The sequence below is a fragment of the Typopeltis vanoorti genome, chromosome 25 (genome assembly GCF_054136105.1).
Source record: "Typopeltis vanoorti isolate ZY-2024b chromosome 25, IOZ_Tvanoo_1.0, whole genome shotgun sequence".
Taxonomy (NCBI): Eukaryota; Metazoa; Arthropoda; class Arachnida; order Uropygi; family Thelyphonidae; genus Typopeltis; species Typopeltis vanoorti.
The window spans coordinates 71,826,085-71,843,728 of record NC_143573.1 but is presented as its reverse complement, the minus strand read 5'-3'; the positions used below and the strand labels follow the sequence as shown (position 1 = coordinate 71,843,728).

At 36.4% G+C, this 17,644-nt stretch overlaps 1 protein-coding gene across 1 annotated transcript in view; it reads right to left on the bottom strand.

Annotated features, from left to right (window-relative positions):
- Nup50 (nuclear pore complex protein Nup50) overlaps positions 1 to 17,644 on the bottom strand; it is a 135,006-nt gene that overhangs the window by 51,369 nt on the left and 65,993 nt on the right. Inside the window, exon 5 of the mRNA XM_090414331.1 lies at positions 5,122 to 5,218. Within this exon, the coding sequence (XP_090270457.1) occupies positions 5,122 to 5,218 (97 nt within the window). The remainder of the gene's footprint in view (positions 1 to 5,121; positions 5,219 to 17,644) is intronic.

Here is a 17,644-nt window from a genome sequence, read left to right as displayed (position 1 = left end):
ATAAAAAGGAAGTCAACAAGACAGGATGTTGTGATGTGCTGCTATATTTACCAATTTTCGGATTGATGCTCCAAAGAAGAAGAGAGACAGGCTACTCTTGAGCTATCATCACAATCACTGCTTTTTGTTATGAAAATGAAAGGAAAAAGATCATTCAATTTTTCATTGAAATTACACTTTCTTTTGGGCATTTTGTAACAAACGGCATAACTTTATTAATTTCAAAAATACAATATTCACAATTAATACGAGAATGCAAGAATACGAAATGAACAGTTCAAAACTAGGTTATATCACATACCCTGTAGCGATATAAAAACAATTTAGCGCCTGATGTGTGAAGCTTCCGTACGATATCTGACGGTCTGAAATGTTTCTCACTGGTTGAAAGAAAATGAGACTATCGTGACACGTTAATATTCAAAAACATGCCGACCAATGAGAAACATTTCGGACCGTCGGATATCGTACGTTATGCAAACTAAGCTTGAGACAAAAGATTGCTAAAAATTTACGGCCGACCAGACGAACGAAATAGATGCCATGGTTGTGATTAGTTAAACATACAGTTGGGCAACTGTCTCCCTCATTCTGACATTCTTTTCTCTGGCTCAATGTATGGAACTAAATCGTTTTCCCAAAATTCTAACATTCTAGTAATTCACCGAACTACAAAATAAATATGTCTCTGCTTTTTGTTTTGTAAACATACATTTTTAAAAGCACCCAAAAATATTATGACTTGTACTTATTCTTATTAGAAATGTTAATATTTTTATATTCTAAAAAATCCGGGACATTTAGCGTCCCGAACTAAACACATCGGGACGTCGGGACAGAAGTAATAAAACCGGGACATATGGGATCCCTAACTGAATATGGTATATTCCGAGGTGGGCCAGGGGATCCAAGGAGGAATTGAATGAGTTCTTTAATTTTGCACAAGGTTTTAAGTAGCATTAAGATTACATTTACAAAGTATTCTGTTTATTTTATCTGATATCCATTTAACGTATGGAATAGCTTGTGTTTTTATAGTGATCTACTTTATTTTCATTATTAGGAGTAGTCTCATGAAGTCCTGTGTTAATGGCACCTAGTTTTTGTGTTCGGCAGTGGCAAGAGTTTATATATATATATATATATATATATATATATATATATATAGGCTAGTATGTGAAGGCCTGCAGTAAACAGTAATGGAAAGATTGCTGGAAGAAAGACATGTGACCAGTGTATCTAAAAATGGAAGTGTTGCCTGACTTTCAATTTGAATTATCTGGGAATCTTGCAGATTTGTACCGGATTTATTTAAAAGTATAACACCATCTGCATAAACTAAGAGATGAGATTAACATCTCCAATTTTGAATATCAGGTTTAATACCACTTTCCTTCACAATGTGATCCATATAGATAATGAATAACAGAGGGGAAAATATACATCCTCGTCTGACAATAGATTTAACATTAAACCATCTTCCTGTACTTCAATTCTAACTGCTGACTTACAACTCAAATAAAGACTAAGTATCACTTGATATAATATCTTACTGACACCATACAACTGTAGCATTTTGAATAGCTTCTCTCTTGGCAACTTGTCATATGCCTTTTCTAGATCTACAAAACTTAAATGCAGATCTCTGTTATATTCCCATGATTTCTCAACTATTTGTCATAAAGTGAAAATCTAATCCTGACAGCCTCTATTTGGCCTGAATCCAGCCTTGTTCTTCCCCAAGCTCACTTACCTTCCACAATCCTTCGACCGTTTCTCAACAGGTAACCTTCGTATACAGCTGATGTTAGGTTCCACAGAAATGCAGCGTTATACGAGACTCAGATCACATAGAAAAAGTAGGGTTATGTTCCGACATTTTTTAAAAAAAATTATATAAGCAATGACATATCTAACAAAAAAAAATATTTTTATTTAATTCAGGTAATTCACGTAAGTTAAGAAAACGTATAAACTATGAAACAAATACATAGTATAAACTTATAAAAATTCAAATTATACGTACATAACCTTCATTGCACATAATGCATAATATTTTAGACAAAATAATATAAAGAGCATAATTTAATCGTCATCACTGTCTTTAAAACAAAGATTTCGTAGATGTTCTTTATTTACGAGTGGCCGGATGTAGTCATCACTTGAAATCTCTTGGACATCATTCATATAATTCTCATCGCATACTTTGGCTGGTTTAGTTATCAAGAATCAGTAATAAGACCTTGCTTACCACTATGCTGCGATTTTTTTTTATTAAGTTCATAATATGAAGCTCAACAAATATCCAATTGTCTCGTGAATTTTCTGCAGCGCTCCACTGAGGGATCATCATCCATAAAATAACTTCCTAACTTTCTTGCAAAGTCCAATCCTTCTGATAATTTCTTTAAACTGAATTCTTTAACGGATTCATCACAATCAGAATCTTTGGCAGAACTTTCCCCGCCATTTGGTTCGATGTCATGTATTATGTATTAATTGTACCAGTTCCTCCTAATTTAAATCTATTTAGCCATCAATTAATTCACTAATTTCATTTTCAACCATATCGCAAAAGCCCTCTAAGTGGCCATTACTATAAAAATAAAATTTTTACAGAAAAAAGCATTACATATTGTATGTTACTCACCAGAAAATAAAGTCCTCAGCTTGAATTAACACACAATTTTTAATACGCTTTCCTGGCAGAAAACTAAGACAATTTTCAACAATGAACACTTTATACAGTAAATTGACGTACATGCGTGCTAAAGGGTATTTCCTCTAATATAAATTCGCTACTTATATAACCACATGCACGATACGGGCAGACGCAAATTTAACAAAGATAAAATTTGATTTTTAAGTCGCACGGTGAAAAATATATGAAAAGATAAAGCTTTACTACAATTTGTAGACTGTGTTATATCGAAACCGAGTTGTATAAGCACCGCATTATACGAGGGTTACCTGTACTTGCATAAATCTTACTAAAAACACTCAGTAGGGAAATACCTCTAATTCTCACATTCACTTTTATTTCCCTTTTTATATATATATGGGTACTATGATAGCCCTGCTCCAATCATCTGGAATTCGTCCCTTTGTCCAGGCCTTTTGAACTATGCAGTGCAGCCACTGCAAGACTTTTATATCTCCATACTTAGCATTTCTGGTCGAATATCATCTACTCCAGCTGCTTTTCCACACTGCAGGCTTTTTCTACTGCAAGTGTGGATACGTATTCCTAAATGCATGCCTATTGAGTATTTTTTTACCACTATGCTATCACTGATTGTTTCATTTAACAATTTTTTTGAAGTAATTACTCAATACATCAAGGATATCTTTTTCTTCAGTTTTCATGTCACTTTTATCATTTCTATTCCCTTTTACAGCAATCTATCCTCCAAATTTCTGAACTTTTTCAACAGCCTCTGGCATATCTTCCACCTTACTGACATTTATTTTCTATGTTCTTACCAAAGTCTTCCCACGACTTTTATTTAGCTGGTTTTACACAGTGTTTAGCTTTCTTACATTTGTCTCTGTATTGTCTAAGAGCACATGCTGACTCATTTGCCAGGAACGTTTGATATGCTTTCTTCTTTGTTGTAAACATAGGTTTCTGTGGTTAAGCAGTTCTGTAGGTAGTTTTCGGCATTGAGACCACATATTCGGATTTTTCTATCCTTGCAAATAACCTCACCACATGCCTCTCTGGCTGAATCAATGTTTTCTTCAGGGCTTGCCAATGAATCTCCAAGGTTTGGTTCCTGTTCTCAAAACTCATTTTTTCTTGAATAATGTATGTGTATTTTAGTCTACTATTCACATCTGAGAGCTGCTCAACTTTTATTTGCTTTAAAACTTTTTTTTACACATTCTTCTTTTCAGTATGAAATTCAACTTTATCCTGCTAAGACTAAATGGTGATCACTTCCAATTTCAAATCCTGTGTACGCTTTAGGTTCTACACCAGTGAGAAAACATCACTACCAACAATAACATAGTCAATGAAACTTTTCTTTGCCTCTTGTTTCCATATGAATTTTTGCACAATTGTATGTTGGAACATAGTAATAACTAGTCCTGAGCAGAAATCCAACAGGTGTTTGCCATTATTATTAGTTTTGCTCTTTTCACCATATTTTCCTGTATGTCTGACAATCATTTCCTACCTTGATATTTAGATCTTCAACAAGGACCAATTTTTCCTTATTCACTGTGTCAGATGCTTTCTCTAAAGCCTCAAAAATATTCCTCCACTTCTACCTTAACAGAACTTTCTTTGGGATCATATGCACAAATAACTCTCATTGTCCAGATTCCCATTCTGATATTTGTCCACATCACTCTACTTGATATTGCCTGCCATTCAAGAAGATGCCTTGTATTTAGTGTTGAATACTATAGCTACTTCTTTTCCCTGATTGTTATTGCCTGAACATAGCATTTTGTATTTATTGCTTAGAAAGATTTAATCAGTTTTTGCCTTTTTTTTTTTGTTTCAGTCACTTCTTATTATGTCAATCTGGTACTTATCTAATTCCTCAGCCAGCTCTGTTTCTTCACCATTCAGGCTTCTCATGTCGATAGTACTGATCTCAAACTCTGGTGATGTTGAATTCAGGCATGTTTCAGGAGTTGTTCCAGTAGCTGACTTTTCGTTGATTATCCTGGTTCCCTGGCGAAAACAATGGGGGACCTTGTTTAACTGGGCAATGTCCCAGCTGGCATGTCATGTTTTGCCTCATTTTATTTTGATTTAAGCCAATAAGAATACAATTTAGTTGGCTAAATCCTAAATTGTCAGCCCTTTATTCAATATCCAGGTAGATACCTCACGGGGTGCACCATGAGAAGGTGAGGATTGGACATTAGGCCAGAAGCCCTGGTCGGTTATCTGCATTTCTTTAAAGGAGGTCTACTCTGAATTATACAGCTTTGACCCTAAAGCACCCCAAAACAAAATTTTTAATATTATATATGTTAATTATAGTGTTTATGTGGTATACAAGTTTTCAATTTATTAGTATTTCATTTATTTAAATATTATTCTAATATCTTAGTATTCTTGGTATCCTCTCACCAAGTATGATGATCAAAGTGAGTAATTACCGTTTGGAATACAAGACATCTTCTTCAATTACTGGTGTCACCTCATTTTCTGGTGGTTCAGACTCTTCTTCATCATCCTCAAGTTCATCATCTCCTTCTGAAATGATACATTTTTTTTTTTGTTAAAAATTAAGGACAAGAAAATTTTCTCCCATACCTAATCATTTTATAGTTGCAACTATCAAAGATCTCATTAAGCTAATTTCATCTCAATCCCATATAAGAAGTCACAAAATGTACATCAGTATATCTATTTTGTGTATGTGGGGAAGCTACTAGTGGGAATGGAAGAAAAATCTGGGATCTACAAGTTGTTGATGATTCAGAAGGGCTGCTCCAAAGAATGGAAAAAAGTAGATTAAGTGTTTGTATATTCAAGCTTCTGTACAGCAGCAGCAGCTACAAATGACAATTTAGTTGAATAGAGCCCATGAATGTACCTTCAAGAAAAGACTGAGTGACAGAGTCATGTGAATCAATAAGAGATCAATAATTAGCCAACTGAATTGTACATAAAATTCTGAATTTTCAGGAAGGTTTTTGATGTTCTGCATTAAATCACTAGAAAAATCCCTTCATAAAAAATTTCGTGAATTTCATTAAGACAATTGAAAACTTGTTTTAAACAGGGGAACGAGTTTAGTTAATTTTGGCATCTCTTTCCTATTCGTAAATATTTCCAATGAAGAAACAATCTCCTATCTCAAACAAGGATTCCCATTTTAATTAAAAAATAAAAAAAATCTTGAAAGTATTTAATCTGGCTAATTCCGGAGATAAGACAAACTTAACCTACAAAATGAAGGTAATGAACTCCCTCCCCACACCTCATACAAACTTATACACAGATATTTCAGCAAGTAGCTTTAAGACCAACTGGTCTGTGAAATAATCGCATCAACGGTGCACGACTCAGAGGCTAAAAATAAAAAATTCAAAGGCGTTATTTTGAACTTTCCAAAGGAAAATGGAAAAGCACTAAAAGAAGACACCATCAAATTAGCAGAAGAATGTGACATTGATTCCAAAAATATTGTCACGTGCCACCGTTTCAGACCCATAAACAAAAGAAAGGATGGAATGAACTTTCCACACCTCGTAAAAGTGACTTGCAACATGCAGACAAGCACATCAAAACTAATAACAGCAATCAACAACAACAAATTCAAAGACACATGTCCCCAATCACGCATACATGCTCGACCCAGATGTATCAATTTTGAAAAACGTCAAAATTGTGACTACAGTTAGCCCAATGACTACATACAAGTTAAATTGGTGCAAAAACCAAGTGCTGCCACTAGCAAGCCACCATGGTGACCAGCATGCAGGCACTGCATAGGAAATGTGCAAGACCCCTGCGGTCAAACATATGATTCACAAAACCCTACAAATCCACTTCAACATCAGTGGCCTAAACTTCAAACTTAATAGTGTCCACTACCACCTTCAGTCTACCAAACCCCACCTACTCTTTCTGGCAGAAACTCAAATCTCACCAGCACTATTCATCTCAACCTTCCAAACTACACACTCTTTAACTCCTTTCGACCCAAGAGTGGTGTTTATGCATACATCCACTCTGACATACCTTGCCAGAGAGCACACAACCTAGAATTGCCCAATTTGACCTAATTTGGATAAAAATATCCCTATCCAACTCAGTCAAATTCACATGCTGTCTCTATCGCTCCATTAATGCAACTAACCACTCTTGAGCTCTTTAATTTCCTCTCCTTAAAAATTGACTTCCTCCAGTCCCACTTTCCCAACAGCGAAATCATCCTCCTAGGAGATTTTAATCTCCACAACACCAACTGGCTTTCCTTCTCCACCTGTACAGATCATGCAGGCAGAGATCTGAAACATTCACCATCACTAATGATCTTACACAACTAGTTCAGATGCCAACCAGAATACCTGATAACCCGAACCACTCTCCAAATACCCTAGATCTCTTCCTCACCAATGATCCTTCCAAATACACAGTGAATGTAGATGGGCAGCTAGGCAATTCTGACCACAACCTAATGCTCATCTCCTCCCACCATGCAACAATGCTTACACAGCCACTCCCATACAAGAGTATTGCATTATAACACTGCCAAGTGGGACAGCCTCCTTAACATCTATGCCTCATTCCCATGGTTAGACTATTGCTTCTGACCTTCCAACCCAAACACATGAACCGAACTAATAACCAAAGTAATCCTCACTAACAATGGAATCATACATTCCCCACAGTACTCTGATCTGCCATTCCCTAACCAAACCCTGGTTTTCCAAAGATGCGCCAAAGCTGTACAAATGAAAAACCAAACATACCACTACTGGCTCAAATCAAGACCTCCATCCTCCTTTAGAGCTTATACCCAAGCCCGAAATAAATGCAAAAAAACAATCAATGCTTCCAAAACAGAGTTCGAAAGAGCAAAAAGCAGGAAATTAGCAGCCAGTACAAATGGCAGTCGAGCCTTTTGGTCTCTCGGCAGAGCAATCAGTTGTAACTTCTGCCCAATACTATTCCCACCTCTATCATACCAAGATGGCTCCATTGCATCATCACCTACAGAAAAGGCCAATCTCCTGGTCTCATACTTTGCTTTCAATGCATGCATAATTGACAATGGGAAATATCCCCCAACCATTCCAGATGCCCAACATACAATGCCCCTTATATCCTTTTGTCAGAAAGAGATCAGTAAAATACTGTCCAAATTAGACACAAAAAAGAAAAGTCTGAAAGAATTGGAGGAATGTCCTGATGGCATTCCTCCAATTGTCCTGAAAGTTTGTGTACCAAAACTGACTCCCATCCTATGTTGCCTATATATGCTGTCTTGCTCCACTGGTATCTATCCCACAGCCTGGAAATTGGCCTACATTCAACCCATTCCCAAGAAGGGCGACAAGTTGCTGCCATCCAACTAATGCCCCCCATCTCGCTCACCTCAGTCCTGTCTAAAGTGATGGGAAAAATCATCAATTCCCAACTCCTATACTACCTTGAAGCTACCCGTCTAATAAACGACTTCCAGTATGGATTCCATTGCTGCCGATCAACAGGAGATCTGCTCACACGTCACCCATCTCTGGACAAATCTCGAGTGGTTGTACTTGATATCTCCAAGGTGTTTGACCGGGTCTGGCACAAGGGCTTACTAAGCAAGCTGCCATCATTTGGTCTATCTCAAGACCTCAGTAGTTGGATTGCCAGCTTTCTGTCTGGATGCACACTATGTGTGGTGGTGAATGGTTCCTTATCCTCTCAACATTCAACTAATGCTAGGATTCCACAAGGTTCTGTTCTCTCACCAACTCTCTTCCTACTATATATCAATGACCTACTTCAGCTTACCTCCAACTCAATACACAGTTTTGCAGACGAAAGCACATTGCACTCCTCCCTTTCTTTTGATTAACCTTACTCCACACAACTCACCTCAACCTACAGAATAGCAATCACCATTGCCCTCAATTCAGACCCCCAAGCCATCCTCCAATGGAGTTCATATAACCTACTCCATTTCAATAATATTAAATTTTAATATTAATTAAATTCAGTATTATATTAAATCCAGCATTATTTCAAAGCCGAATATAGGAACTATAAAAGTTTCATATAAAATTTGATCAGAGAGCTTGCCGGCATTCATGAGTTGCCCTAGCTGGACCTTATAGGAGACATGATCGCTATTGCCCAAATGTCCATATATTTGCCTCCTATAATGAATAATGCTGGATTTAATATCCACTTGATTTTTCTAATTTTTGCATCACTGAACTGAAGCCTTTTGGCTCTTTATTTTAGTAAATACTTTACGCACCGACCGAGAGTTTACAGAAAATACTCCTCTCCGACGTTTCGAGTTCCATAGTATTGAAAGTGAGTTTCTGCTCTCTTAATGTTTCTGCCTGGTCTCTGACAAAAACCAACAAGTTTGAAACAGCTGTCAGGCCAGTGAAAACTTATCAAAATGGGCCAACAGGAAACGAATACATGGACAATTGGGCATAGTGATCATGTCTCCTATAAGATCCGGCTAGGGCAACTCGTAAATGCTAGCGAGTATATTCCCATAAGCTCTCTGGTCAAATTTCATATGAAACTTTTATAGTTTCTATATTCAGCTTTGAAATAATGCTGGATTTAATATCCACTTGATATTTATAATTTTTGCATTGCCGAAATGAAGCCTTTTGGCTCTTTATTTTAGTAAAAACCATATTTTAAGTAAAGTGGACACAAAGATTGTTGCTCTTTACAGGACATCTAATGGACACTGTACAAACCACTGTTTTGCTTTTGTTAAGTAGGCCTATGTTCTGACTTTGGGTGCCATGAAAAAATCCTAATACACTAAGAGCACCGTGAACTGAGAAAGTTTGGGAACCACTATCATAAGTTAAACATGCCATGAAATTATATTCTTGGTTTCATCCTTTATCCAAGTGTAAGCAAACGAAGTTTGCATGTGAAGTAACTTCATGACTGGGTTACTTGTATATAAGGGCTAATGCCTTCACGTCAATTGCCTTAGTATGCTACAATGCTAGGCATATCCTTATATAAGTAGTCAAATGGTGTGACACCTTTTGACTACTTGTATATGGGAAATATATAACTTATGCATCATTTTAACCGGGGTATCTCTTCTGAATCTGGTTCCTACTGATGAGAACTCGATAAAGGTCAAAACCAGTCTGGGTAGTGGCCTTTCCCATAATGCATAGCATTATACATGTCTGTAAGTATATGTGCCTTGCATTATGGGATACTAAGGCAAATGGTGTGAAGTCATTAGCCTCTATATACAAGTAGCCCAGTCGTGAAGTTTCTTCATGCGCAAACTTTGCTTACACTTGGATAAAGGATGAAACAAAGAATATAATTTCTTGGTATCTTTAACTTATTGCATGTGACAATGGCATGATCAGTCAGATGATGAGAATAGAAAGAGAAGATCATTCATGTGAAGGAAAAATGTGGAAAAAGAAGTGAAAGAAAATTCAGATCTCTGCAGTGCTATGACACTGGTGGGGAAATTTGATATGAAAAAAAAAAAAAACTACTGACATATAGTCAATGACCAGGTAAGGAGCTACTAATTTGGCATGTGGAAGGCAGGTGATAACAGAGTAATTTAATAAACAGATCTCTAAGCTAGACCCAAACAAATCGTCCATAAATGTCAAGAGTGATGACTTGATCTAACTAGCATTACCAATCTTTGGAAACAACAGTCAAAGAATGGGGCATCCGTACTGATGGACACTAATTTAAGAGCCTCTAGGTGGTGAAGAAGATGGCTGTTGATGACATTCTCCGTTATTTTTGAGAGAGATAAAGGACAATGGTAAAACAGCTTTAGCCGACTTATGCCCTCCACCTTTTCTTCAATGGACTGAACTAATTTATGGACTAAATTAATGTGGTCTTTACTAAATTTATACTCATTTGGCATTTCTTCAGAGGGGAAAATGCCAGATGGGTACAAATTTTGTAAGGAGGCCACATCAAATGGCTGATAATTCTAGAACACAAATTTTCATCATAATTAGAGGAAATCCTGTCATAACTAGAAGAGGAGTGCAATGAACTGCTTCTAGTATAATAAAAGTAATTTGCTTTGGCCATTTATGCAAGCACTGGAGAAAAATTATGCCAGGAAGTGAGCTTAGTCTTTAATTGAGAATAACCAGAATATGAGGAAGATGGTAAAACTCCAGCTCATCCTTTCTTCCAAGTATTAAATAACGAATAACCTGAAAAACATTTTCAGGATACTTACTATTCAATTCAAAATGTAAACACAATTAAAAGTATTCGCATCCTGCTCAACATGCTGAGCAGGATGTAAGTGTCCATTTAGACTTTTAAAGGCAAGGGTTTCTTGACCCCCTCCCCCCCAGCTTGTTAGTTTTGCAAAGAAAGAAAAGTGCAATTATATGTATCCCAATAAATGTTATCTGAAAATATTTAGAAATATTTAACATAATGAATTTCAATGCAAGCAGATGAAAATAGCATCAAAATAAAGTGCAAAGTAGTTTTTTTAAATTTGGGTCAGCCAACTCGTTGGAGAATCAACGCTTACAAAGCCGCGAGGTATTCAAATGGAACTAGAGATGAAGACATTAATTGTAGCAAAAATGTTGTTTGGACCAGAATAGGTTTGACCTGAGAGAGCGAAAACAGTAATTAGTCCATGGGACACTGCATAATGTCAAAGGGAACTATTTAAAAAACAGAACTGAAAAACTGAACGACCATGAGGAGAGCTGCACATTTACAGCTTAGAAAAGGTCTAGTATTCTTGGATAGACAGACAATTTGCGTTAATTCACTGCTAGTCAAAATACATATTTCTTCCACATAAATCAGTGGAACTAGAGAAGGAAGGCCAGTTTGAGTTGTGAATACTGCAAATTCTGAAGAACACTTGTGTATTTGAAGATTGAGTATCTTTAGTGAATAGATATTTGCCCAGAAATTCTCAGAGGTGGAAAAAGTTTACAGTGGCTAGTGATAATTAAGAAGACCTAGACAGAAAGCTGAATATGCAATGACTGGAGTAAAGCACTCAATATAATACTCATTATAAAAAAGGAAATAAAATTGAATGCAATAACAGGCCACTGAGCCTAACATGAAAGGAGGAAAGATGAGATAAAACTGAATGTGAAAATTACAAGAGGAATTTCTCTGTCCATTGTTCCAGGTAAAGTTTAGGATGGCATACTGGAGAAGAGGCTACAAAAAATATTAAACAGAAACCCAGGGAAAGAGTAAACTGGATTCTATTCAAGTAACTTGGAAATATCTGACGTATTACCCCCCCCACACACACTCCACCATTTTTCAAGGGCACAGTAGTAGAGCATTTTAATACATGGAATGGAACCTGAAGGCAGTGTATTACAAAACTTCCTATCAAGCCTGGATGAGAGCTGAATAGTGTTAAGCTGTGAAGTTGTGGCACTCTCGAGGCTATGTTATGGCATGGAGACTGCATGCAGTCTGGTTTTTAATACATCTTTAAAAAATCACCATTACAGTAAACTAAGAGATATCATGTCACTGAAGTTAACATACACAATGAACCTCTTTCAAAAATAAAACAAAACTTACCAATAAAAAGTTTCCACATCCTCTATCCCAGGGTTTCCCAAACTGTGTTCCACGAGAAGTTCTCCTGGAATTTGTCATTTTAGTTTTCTAAGCATTTTTCATGAATAAATATTTTATAGTGGAAATATTCTGAGAGAATAATATTTGTGAATATGTCGAAAAGCTCAGCCCCAGAACGCCTAATAACATCTGTGTAGCAAATATTAGTGACCATGCCATGTATTTTTAAATGGGGAAGTATTGAATTATCGTTTATTTTCACACATTGAAACCTTTCAACATTTGGGAAAGAGAATACCACTGTTTATGACCGGTCATAAAAATTGCCTGGAAACCGATTACAACAATGGGCGGTGTATCCTCTGTTCTCTAAACTGAAAGAAATAACATCTGTGTTGCAAATGTTAGTGACCATTAAGCACGGAAGTACGGGTAACCCTCGTATAACGCGGTCTACAATTTCTAGTAATCCTTTTTTTTTTTTTTATTATTATTATTTTTTTCATATTTTTCACTGCGGGACTTAAAATCAAATTTTATCCCCTCTCATAGAAACTGTACGCTGTACAGACTTAAGCAAAACCATATGTTGCACCGAAACACAGTATCTAACTAAAAACTATTGTCCAATTTTTCAATTATGAAATAAGTGTTTTTTTATTGCATTTGAAATTCTTGATGTCATTATGACAGATCACAAAGGCTAACTTAAAATAAAAGACTATCAAGAATTGAAACACGCCATACAATGAATGTGTGAGTTCGCCTGTCACCTCAAACGCAAACAAGAAGTTGTGTCGAAAAAAGAGCCGACTCACTATTTGTAAGACATCTTGTTTCCGACCCAACACACAGTGACGATTAGACCTAAGGATAAGGACATGCTTATGCCTCCAGAGAAAGGGCTAAGAGCGTATTGTATATATGTTAACTCAAAAGTATATCAAACCGACTGAGATTGTTAATATTAAATAAATTAAATGAAAGAGTTTGAGAACAGGAATCAAACCTTGGAGATTCAGTGGCAAACTCTGAAGAAAACATTGATTCTGCCAGAGAGGCATGTGGTGAGGTTGTCTGTAAGGATAAAAAAATCAGAACTCCCTGGTGGACACAGGAAGTTAAAGAGGCAGTGAAGGAAAAGAAGAAAGCATACCAAAAGTTCCTGTCAAATAAGTCAGCTTGTGCTCTTAGAGAATATAGAGACAAATGCAAGAATGCTAAACACTGTAAAACTAGCTAAACAAAAGTCATGGGAGGACTTTGGCAAGAATATAAAAAATAAATATCAAGAAGGTGGCAAAATATTCTGGAGGTTGTTGAAGAAGCTTAAGAATGGAGGAAAGAGTGCTATAAAAGGAATTAGAGATGATAAAGGTGACATGAAAACGGGAGAAAAAGATATCCTTGAAGTATGGAGTAATTACTTTGAAAAATTGCTAAATGAAACAAGCAGTGATGACAGCACAGTGGTAAAAAACACTGAGCAGGCATGCAGTCAGGAATACATATCCATACTTGATAGAAAAAGCCATCAAAGGCTTGAAATGTGGAAAGGCAGCAGGAGTAGATGATATTCGACCAGAAATGCTGAACTATGGTGGTATAAGAGTCTTACAGTGGCTGCACTGCATAGTTCAGAAAGCCTGGACAGAGGGACGAATTCCCAATGATTGGAGTAGAGCTCTCATAGTACCCATATATAAAAAGGGAAATAAAACTGCATGGAGAATTACAGAAGTATTTCCCTACTGAGTGTTCCTGGCAAGATCTATGCAAGTATACTTGAGAAACGGTTGAGAAGAATTGTGGAAGAAAAGCTTGGTGAGGAACAAGGAAAATAGAGGCTGTCAGGATCAGATCTTCACTTTACGACAAATAGTCGAGAAAGCATGGGAATATAAAAAAGATCTGTATTTAAGTTTTGTCGATCTGGAAAAGGCATATGACAAGGTGCCAAGAGAGAAGCTATTCAATACGCTGCAGTTATATGGTGTCAATGGGGCATTATATCAAGCAATACTTAGTCTTTATTTGAGTTGTAAGTCAGCAGTTAGAATTGAAGGAAGTACAGGAAGATGGTTTAATGTTAAATCTGGTGTGACACAAGGATGTACATTATCCCCTCTGTTATTCATTATCTATATGGATCACATTATGAAGGAAAGTGATATTAAACATGATATCAAAATTGGAGATGTTAATGTCAGCTCTTTGCTTTATGCAGATGATGTTATACTTCTAAATAAATCCACTACAAGTCTGCAAGATTCTCTGACTAAATTGAATAGTTGTTGTAATAGATATGGTATGAAGGTCAACAATAAAAAGACAAAGACAATGAAAATAGGCAGAATCATTGAAAATGCCAACTGTTTTGTGAATGGAGAACCTGTGGAACAAGTAAAACATTTCAGCTACTTAGGCACAATTTTTACTGAAGATGGTAAATTAAATATAGAAATAGACAACAGAATCAGCAAAGCTGGTATGGTGGGAAGTCAATTGAATAAATTCATATGGAATAAGAGAGAAATTAGTCGGAACACTAAATTAGCTGTATACAAGACAGTGTTCAAACCAGTTTTAACTTATGGATCTGAGAGCTGGGTCAGAAGTAAAATACTTGACCAAAGACTAGAGACCGCAGATATGAGAGTCCTGAGAAAGATTATAGGCGTGAACAGATGGCATCAATGGCAGTATCATATTAAAAACGAGGATATTAGGAAAGAACTTGACATTGTCAGCATCCAGGAATGCGTTAGCAGAGCTAATCTCAGGTGGTATGGTCACTTAAACAAAATGGGCGAAGAAAGATTAGCAAAACAAGTGTTCTCTGCCAGGTTGGCAGCAAAACGACCCAGAGGAAGACCAAGATATAGGTGGATTGATACGGTACAAAGTGCTTTAGACGATAGAAATATAAGATCTGATAATGTTGGAGTCTTGACAAGTAACAGACTGATTTGGAGGAAAATTGTAGATAGGAAATTAATAATGATGTAATTTTTTTCATGTAGTACTATCATATCCTGTACACCCCTTGAGGGTACATGGCAGGAATTTGATGATGATGTATTTAGAATTGATAATGTCTGTGTAAGATAAGCAAAGAGAAACTGTGTTTCAGGACTGAAATTGTTATTATTAAATGTGGTTAAGAGATCTATGTATTAGAATCATGTGAAAACAGTTCGAAGTTGGGATGACCAATCGGCCGTGGCTAAGAGTATGACGTAGTCACCGAGAGATGCTGCTTGCATTTGTAATATAAGGCGCGGCGCAAGACTCAAATGCTCTCTCGTTTTCTGTTCCTGTGTTCCCGCCCAATCCTGGATAGCTACGGAAGCTTGTCACTGGTGCCCAGCAACAATCTCCTGGTTGCTGTTGTACCGAGTCGAATAAAGCCACCAAAGGAATGAAGTCAGAATTCCAGTAAAGAGCTGTTGGTAAGTTATGCCAATGTGAAGTCAGCGAAGGGCAACCTTCAAAGATAGTGGAAGTAAGTCACTGATGCCACAGAAACACATGGTGAAAAAATACGGAAGTCTTGCATATCGGAAGTGAAAGCGTGGAGGGAAGTCACGGAAGTCCCATGAAAAGAACACGATGGTAATGTACAATTTTTCATACTCCTTATAGGATTGTATTCGTAAAAGGAATAGGAGCCAAGGATTTAAGGAGCTCCACACATTAACTTACCCATAGTGCTTAAAGGACTGCTTGGACTGATCTGTCTGTGTCAAATAAGCTGGTGCCACTCTAAGCTTGTGCTGAGAAAGGAACCTAACCTTTGAACTGTTTGTCAGGAAGAAGCTATATGATATAATGTTAAATATTAGCCTGAAATTTAATTAAGTTGTGTGTGTGTGGGGGGGGGGGGATAGAGCTTGAGCACGAATTAGAATATTTTTCCATGTTAAAATACAAGACGGAATGCATCTGACATACTTTGTATAAAGTTTGTATATAATTGTGCTTAGAAAATTAGCACTGAGTAACCCTGTATGGAATAATCGAGTCTGAACATAATAATATAACAGAGATATAGGATTGTTTCATTTAAACATAAGAATTAAAATTTTGGATATCTTAACTTAAAGAGGGGGGGGGAGTTCAGACTCTAGCAGTGAAACTATTACTTAAAGTGTATCTATGCAAGAGTTTATAATAAATGTATTTCTTTATATCAAAGTTCATGAGTCTGTTTTCTCTGAGATTGAATTACCACTTATAAAACTATCGGACCTGTATGAGTAAAGGGGAAAGCAATTTATGTAAGAAAGAAAAGGGGGAGCCACAACTGCACATCACGATCCCTTTGTTGTTTAGCGTTATTTATTTGAGTATCAGAATTTAGTTACCGGCTGGCGCAGTCGTTCTAAACAAAAAATATAAATTTGTCGGCAATGAAATAACTGATATGCATGAGAGATAAATAATACATATAGAATAATATAACATAAGAATAAAAGTAAAAGTGACGAGGCGACGACATAACACTAATAAATCACGTCCCCTCTCACAGAAACTGTACGCTGTACAGACTTGAGCAAAACCATATGTTGCACCGAAACACAGTATCTAACTAAAAACTATTGTCCAATTTTTCAATTATGAAATAAGTGTTTTTTTATTGCATTTGAAATTCTTGATGTCATTATGACAGATCACAAAAGCTAACTTAAAATAAAAGACTACCAAGAATTGAAACATGCCATATAATGAACGTGCGAGTTCGCCTGTCACCTCAAATGCAAACAAGAATTCATAAAATTCAACCAAGGGTCGAAACGTTTGTGTGAGTTGAGCCAGTCAGTAATGAGAAGTTCCATCGGAACAATAAATGACACCCTGTTGTGAATGTGTTAAAACTAATAGTGAATGTTGTTATGACAGTTTCAGATGTTATGGAATTCGATTGAAGAGAATTAGCATTTCAACTCAACACTTGTCGGTTGCTTTTGTCTTTAAGTCGTGCGATCTCTTGTTAATACCGCCAATCATATGCACATCTTTATAGCTGCTGTCTTGTGTAAAATAAAATTCAGCTTGTACGTATTGTAACAATTAAAAAAATCTTGAATAATTTATAAGCGTATAAAAGGATATCACCTGCAAATCATTGATGTGCCACCTCCGGCACGAGTGCCATAGGTTCGCCATCTAGGATTTACTGTATAAAGTGTTTATTGTTGAAAATTGTCTTCATTTAAAATCATAAGTGTGTTATTCTCAAGCAGAGCAGTTTATTTTCTGGTGAGTTACATATGTAATGCTTTTTTTTTTTTTTAATGTAAAAGTTTATTTTTATTGTAATGGCCACTAAAACTGCAACGAAAGGGAAAAAACCAACATTGAAGAGGAAATTCATTTCTCACGAAGAAA